The following is a 7,564-nucleotide window of genomic DNA, read 5'->3' on the forward strand; positions in this document are numbered from 1 at the left end:
TTTATTAAAATTCCTTATGAATGCACCTTACGCGCCTAAACTTGCTCGTTTCGCACGGCTCCAAAAGCGCGCGCATACAAGAAAAGAATGGCGCAAATTCTCGAGGGGACTCTCGGAAACATGATATTCTAATCATCAATTAAAACTCGCATTTTTTTCTATGTAACGAGGGGATTTATAGAAAAATGTCAATGAAATGTTTGTTTCGGCCAAATGAAGGTAAGCAATAACCCTGACAGGTCTTGTATGACCTTGCTTTATTGTGCTATATTGTCTGTTTGATTGTGCATAACAACCGTAGACCGTATAAAAACACAATACGTAACTAATAAATAAATACACTAGATAGCTTAATAGAGCAAATCGAAAAATCAAATTTTGGTTTTACACTTTTAATATCTACGTAAACTTGACTTTTAGTTTGGGATCTTAATTATTCATTTAAATAGTTAATAGAAGTATAAAAACAATTGTATTGGATGTTAAATCAGAAATTCACGGTTTTAAACAAGCCTTTCTTTTTTTGGCAGATTTGAACATTTTCTCTATTAATAATTAAAGAACGAGCAATTAATGCTGGAAGTATTAAAAACATTTTGGACTGATGTGGAAGCTATTCTATGCTATTATTGCAGTTGTAGTACTATCATTGTCCAGCAGAGAGCATGCTCTCAGTATGCTCTCATATACTGCTGGTCACCCTTGTGATTTACTGCAGCATAGACCTGCAGTCTTATGTAATCTAACTTGTATTACCATCTCTATACTCTGTAACTACAGAAGAGACCGTTTCATCCCGCCTATCACACACAGCCAGCAGACACAGCAGTACAAAAAGATGTTTTATTCACAGTTTGTGTCTTTTTATTGGTTACAGAAGAGTTTCTGACAGAGCAAAGCAGGCCCAGATGCAGAAAGCAAAAGGTTAGATTTAAAAAAAAAAAAAAAAAAAACTTGACAGAGAAATAGTGAAGAGGAGGGGAGAGAGGGAGTGAAGAGGATATGTTTTCTTTCAGTCCCTGCTCTCCTCTCTTCCTTGGATGGTCTGTCTCTCTCACTCCCTCCAAGATAAGCTTGGCATCACTTTTAGGAGGCCAACCTCTCGGTACAAAACCCTAATTTTCTCTTTCTTTTTAGTCAGTTATCAGGGGAAAGAACAAGAATGATGACTGGTTCCTCTATTATAGAGTGAGATCACTCCATCTTGCCTCTTTTTCCCTCAGAATGAGCACTCTTCCACATTTATCTAGAGAGAGATTTCAGCCAGAAGTTACAGATGCCTTCAACCCTCAAGACAGCAGCAGAAGATGCAGCAACTTTCATGCATGAGAGGTGGTCGTGGGTAATGAGTGAGAAACAGAGAGAAAGAGAGAGTATGTGAGAGATACAGAAATGATGCTCCTTTTATTGAAAATAATCCCATATCCCCACTTGACAGACACCGTGGTCATGAGCCTCTCCACCCTCCCGATTCAGCCTCGGTGAGACAAGTCTTTGGAGAGATGGAGAGAGTAAGTGCTTGAGAGTAACAAAGACGATGGAAAGGAAGAAGGGAAGGAAGAAGTACAAAGTAAGAGAAGGAGGACAGAGAACACACTGGGAGAGTAAAGCAGTGAGGGATGCATGTTCATCTCTTCATTTTCTGTCTTGACTCCACGACCGTTTACTCCTCCTTCTCCTCTCCGTGTGTGATGACGTAGCAGATGTTCTTGTAGTCAACATTGCCAGCAACATCTGGGGGGAAGGCGGCCCACAGATTCTTCATCTGATTGATGAAGAACAAAGTATTCGGATTAAACATACATTTTTAGGGACTGAAACATATGCATGGAGGAACTTTCCGCAAACAACTATGAAGAGCAAGATCTGATCTCACCTCCTCTGCGGAGAACCTGTCGCACTGAGTGGTCAGAAGCTCCTCAAGGCTGGAAAGAGAAAGAATGAATATCAGTCAGACATGGAAACTATGTTTTTTTTGGCACATTGAAATAAAGAGTGAGTGAATATAGGCTTACAATTGCTTCTTGATGAAGCCGGTGCCCTCTGGGTCCAGCACCTTGAAGGCAGTCACAATGACGTCTTCGGGGTCAGCACCTTTCAGAGACACGGAGAGCGAGTTACACTGACTGAATTCAACAATGGTTGGAAAACCAAAGGGAGAACAGCCAGTAAAGGGGACTTTTGCATACCCTTCAGCTTCTCTCCAAACATGGTGAGGAAAACGGTGAAGTTGATTGGGCCGCTGGCTTCCTTGATCATGGCCTCCAGCTCCTCATTCTTCACGTTCAGTTGGCCTACAGAGACAAGGATGGTTAGCACACATTCATGGATATATTTACAAAGGACACAAGTGACACAACTCACCCATTGAGGCCAACACGTCCCTAAGGTCGTCTTTGCTGATGATACCGTCTCTGTTCTGGTCAATGATTGTGAAAGCCTATGCGTGCAGGACAGAAAAAAGCACATTGTTACAGCAACTTGTGGAAAATAAGGCTGCAAACCAATGACTAAAGAGTCGATTTAACAAGAAATCTTCCCCTTGTAGCCTTTTCTCTTCCCTGACAGTAGTAATACGTCCTTCTCAGTCACATGAAACTCAAGAAGTGACTTTAATAGCAGCAGCTGCTAACTCCCACCTGGCCCCCACAGAGACCCTCACTGATCCTTCTTTCCATCTGGGAGACGTGTTAAGTCAATCCCAACTGTAATGTCAGACATTCCTGGAGAGGCACTTGAGAAGGCTGTATCATTTATTAATAAACCATTCAAACCACTTCACATCCTTACTTAGCTCAGTCACACACTTTCTTGACGCTAATTCCAGTCAACTCACCAATTTAGCATGTGTATACATACTTTTTTACTTAGTGTCTGAGATTAATTAATTTAGATTAACCACAATGTTTAACAGCCATAAGTCAACTACTGGTAAATCTGATTTTTTTTTCCTTCTGGTATTTCTTTTGTGCATTATTTGTCATTTCAACGTCCATTCAGAAGTCTAATATGCATTTAATGTTCCCTTCCTGCAAATTACTTCAAGGGCCCTTAAACAATCCCATTAACTGTATTTTATGTCAACTGTGCCTTCTCTTTTATCTTGTCCATTGTATGTTACACATGATTTCTTTCTGTCCCTCTAGCATGCACTAGGATCTTCAGCTGTCATCCCACTGGAATCAGGAGTTCAGGAGTGTCGGACAGATGGGAGGGCTTTTAGCTTTTAGAGGGGTATTAGCAGACAACACAAAAAGACTAGATGATGTCAATCTGTTGACTCAGATGGTCCATTTGCTCAGCCCTAACACAGATAGGTTTTAACCTGATAACAGAATTTGATCATATTAGAATTAGAATTCCAGTTCAGAAGCAACATCTAGGATAAGATCCATGTCTGGGAACATTTACCCCCAGAAATCTCATTTGGACTTTGATGAAACTAAATAAAGTGAAATAAAGTAACTAAACATATTTACAATATATAATGTCCTAAAAATATGGAGTTTACTTGTAATAATTATAAGATCTGAAAAAATATTTACCTCTTTGTACTCCTGAATCTGGCTCTGCTCAAACATGGAGAACACGTTGGAGGAGCCCTCTCCGCCTCCTGCCCTCCTCTTGGCCTTCTTGGGTGCCTAGAAAGAAAAAGAGGGTTTTTTTGTTTGTTTGTTTGTTTTTTTACAGTCAGCACGGCTGAATAGTGCATATTTCCTCTTTGTTGTTGAAAATAATAGACACTGCAGTGCCACACAAGACTCATTCATAAGACATTTGAACATATTTATTGTTAATAAAACCCTGTTCAGCCACATTCTAATGAAACATACATGTTTACATGTGATATACATCCAAATAATGCTCTTTGCATAGGTCGCTCCTCGATGATTAATAAAACTGTTCGTACATTATGCTATCTTGTAAAACGTGCAATATTCTATATATTCTTAATTTAACATCTTACAGAAAATTAAAAAAAAAAAATCCCATATATCATGGGAAGTGAAAGCAAAACCACTCAGTTTAGCAGTTTATAACTGCTGGTCCAGGATCCGAAAGAACAGCTTCCGAAAAACTGCCCAGTTTATCTCACCCTGTTAAATGCATTATAAGTCCACAGTTCAATTATCCAAGAATCAGACGCTGATTCAGATTGCAAGCTCTCTTCCATTCAACCCTGCTGAGACTGGTGCATTATGTCCTTGGTTCCTATGTGTCCAGGTAACATCTAAGGTTCAGGTTACTCACCATGCTGAGACGGTATGTGTGAAGTCTAAGAAGCTCAAGAAGTGAAGACTGAAGCCGCGTTGTGACTTGTTACTGGGGGGCTTATATACTGCCGAAGGCCCCTTGCTAATTATAGATCCAGCCTTAAGTGTGGCTTGGGAAAAAAGACAGAGGGAAGGAATAGAGACAGGGAAAACTATGAAAGGCGAGAGAGATGAGGTAGGGGTAAAGCGATGAAGGAACACAGGGTGGGATGTACTATCATCTTACAGTGCTCAGAAATAGCTATTAGAGTCTTGGAATGGGATGAATCTGATACCGATGGCAGCAGACTGGGAGTCTCACGTAGACTAATAAGGACATGGAGACGTAAGGGTCTGTTTGAGCTTTGGACAATCGCATAACTCAAGCCATTTGAAATGAAGGTTCTGTAATCAGACTCACATCTATGTTTAGTGGTGGATCAATATTTGGTTTTCACTGTTACTTCTGAATCCTGGCGTTGGGATGGGGGAGGATGCAATAAAAGATACTGATTGATGTAAATCCAGAGATTTTTTGAGCCAATGATTATCTTTTTCATATATGCGTACACGCCCCCCTCTGAAATATAAGAGGCAGAGGTAACATCTTAACCCTTGCCATCTTGTCACCTCTCTCCAAATCAGCCCTAATCAAAAATAGGTTTTAATGCCTTTCCTAGTATAGTGATGCCATAAGATTTGGGTCCAAGTCCCCCCACCTCACCCCGCCACATGGCCATGCCCAAATTCAGCACTCTCTCTCTCTCTCTCTCTCTCTGGAGCTCTTTGAGCTAACTCGGTCATTCTGCAGTCACTGTGAGGTGCAGTTTGAGAAGCTGATCAGTGTATGGTCACGCAATTATCGTGTTTTCTTTCAGTTTGAGATGATCAGCAGTACAATGTGAGGAGTTGGTATGGGACACACATGAAAGGAAATCTGAGGCTTAATACAGGTTCTTTTGGATAGGTGGGGGATAATGGACAGCTGAGAGTGACCAAAATAGCAAAACATAAAAGTTGTCTGCTCCTTGAGCTCTCCTTTTCTTCTCTGTTTAATCCATCATTCACTTGTAGCAATGCCACAGTTTGTTTTGCATTCCTTTCCTCCTTTAGGCTCATTTGATACCTTGTGAATCTGTCCTTTACGTGTTTTGTTCCCTCTTCTAGATCATGCCCAGATCTTTCATTGTTCATTTGCTGCAATTATTTAAAGGTGGCATTTTTTATGGAGATACTGTTAAAAGTCAGAAAGTCATGTAAGTTGTAATGGATAAGCTTAAAGGGTAATAATAAGCTCTAAAAGTAAATGCTTATACAGTATACAGTACATTGCATTTTCTTGCATTTCCTGTAAATAACTAATATGTGTATGCATAATAATGTATTCCTTAGTAATGATTTAATGTTAAGGCTACATTGATAACTCTTGCAGTCATTGAAAAAGCAGCTGAATGATTAGGCAGGTTCTCAAATTATATATAGTATGCTATATTAATACACCCCTCCTATAACTATATATGGTGGAACAGCATTCAATGTGTATGAGAGAGATTAACAGGGAGGGGAGGGAAAGCCTGGGTCAGAGGAAGCGTAGGCCTTGATATGAGATATTTCATGTCATCATAGAATGATTCTCTTAAACAATACAAACTCATTGTAGACTCTTTTTAAGTAAGTCTGACCGGTGACTGATCAGGTTGTGTATACACCTGATTTAGTATTTTGTAGGCCACTGTGTCAGTCATCTTTGTTTTGTTTATGAACTGTCATATGTCTATATGTACAGTACATGTTACGTGTAACGAGATCTACTGACATGTATCGTGAAAGCTGTTTATCACAGCAGAGACGTCTGGAATCTGGATGAGGTGAAAAAGGCTGTCGGGGTTAGACATACCTGAAGTCTAGAGAGTGCAGATGTCATGCTTGAAATGAAGAGCTTCATGTTTTTAGGTTTTTGTTGTCAGAGCTCCGATGTATGTCACAGAATCCCTATAACATTTCATAATGTGATTCCATGAATCATTATACTAACCGCAATATCTAGACTGAATTTTTGTTACATCTGCTCACAATATTAAAGATGAATCTGTCCACATTCAAATAAATAAAATAACATCAGAATCTTAACAGAACAATTTATTAGGACTTTTATTCTAATTTGATTCATACAATAATATAATGGTTCAAAATAAAAGTTTAATTAAGTACAATAAAATACATACCAACACTGAATAAATCGACTGATAAAGAAATTATAATAATTCTTACTAATATGCAAGGCTGAAATACAGACTTAACATGTAACTTACTAAATTAACTTAGCATTAAATGAAACTTATTTTTACAGAATTTATTATAATTTACATTTGAGGACAAATACTAGATAAAACAATCAAATGTATCCCTAAACAAATTATCATTCAAATGAATCAAATAAAATGTATTCTAACAAAAATGTATCTATATTAAATTAAGACATTTGATAGTTAAAACATGTTAATAAAAAACATTATGGATATCATCCAAATAGAATTAACTAGTGACCCTGTGCCTGAAGTAGGGCTGAATAAAAGTAGTAGAACTGTTGATGAAGTGCAGTGCCTCTGGTGGACCTACACTATAAAGAGCTGCACCTCTGAAATGCTTGATGCATACAAACTTTATTTTTGGTGCTTACTGATTACTGATTACTGACTTTTTGGCATAAAAGAAAAATCTATAATTTTTGACCCATACAATGTTTTTTTTTTTTGGCTATTGTTACAAATATACCCTAGTGACTTAATACTGTTTTTTTTGGTCCAGGATCACATATAAAGAACTGCTGCTTCTAATGTTTTTAATGTTCCAAATGAGTTAAGTACACTAGAAACTAAAAGAAAAAAGGTGCATCTACATCCCCAAAGAACTGAGATGTTGTGAAAGAGGAAGAATATAAAGGGCGTGTATTTCAGTTTGTCTGCGAAACCTCCTGAACTGTGTGAAACAAGTTCTGTAAGGTAGAACTAAAGAGTTACTTGTGTCACCCTCTTCACAAGATCACATTATTGATTAGGCTCTCTCAGTACATATTTGAAAAGATATGACAATAAATGAAATATTAGTTATTTTCATGCATTTACTGCTCTACAACTAACCTGTAAACTCTAATAAAACCTCGTCTGACAGTATCTGAAGTACTTTGGAACCAATATGAAAATTTGCCGTTGTAAATGTCTGCACATAGTTATTTTAACAGTGGGGGTAAAACTTCTGGTGGTTTGGGTCTGTTTTATGACAAGCAAGAAGGAACTAGGCTGAGAGACCAC

General features: G+C 38.3%; 1 protein-coding gene across 1 annotated transcript; it reads right to left on the reverse strand.

The window, feature by feature from the left end:
- Positions 1-829: 829 nt before the first annotated feature.
- LOC132146101 (myosin regulatory light chain 2, skeletal muscle) lies at positions 830-4,404 on the reverse strand. The gene is made up of 7 exons (XM_059556989.1): positions 4,252-4,404; positions 3,546-3,641; positions 2,365-2,440; positions 2,190-2,294; positions 2,016-2,094; positions 1,877-1,925; positions 830-1,765 (listed from the first exon to the last, which is right to left on the reverse strand). The coding sequence occupies exons 1-7, from the start codon at positions 4,252-4,254 to the stop codon at positions 1,664-1,666; spliced, it is 510 nt and encodes a 169-aa protein (XP_059412972.1). The 5' UTR covers positions 4,255-4,404; the 3' UTR covers positions 830-1,663.
- Between the last annotated feature and the right edge of the window lie 3,160 nt (positions 4,405-7,564).

Source organism: Carassius carassius, chromosome 1 (genome assembly GCF_963082965.1).
Source record: "Carassius carassius chromosome 1, fCarCar2.1, whole genome shotgun sequence".
Taxonomy (NCBI): Eukaryota; Metazoa; Chordata; class Actinopteri; order Cypriniformes; family Cyprinidae; genus Carassius; species Carassius carassius.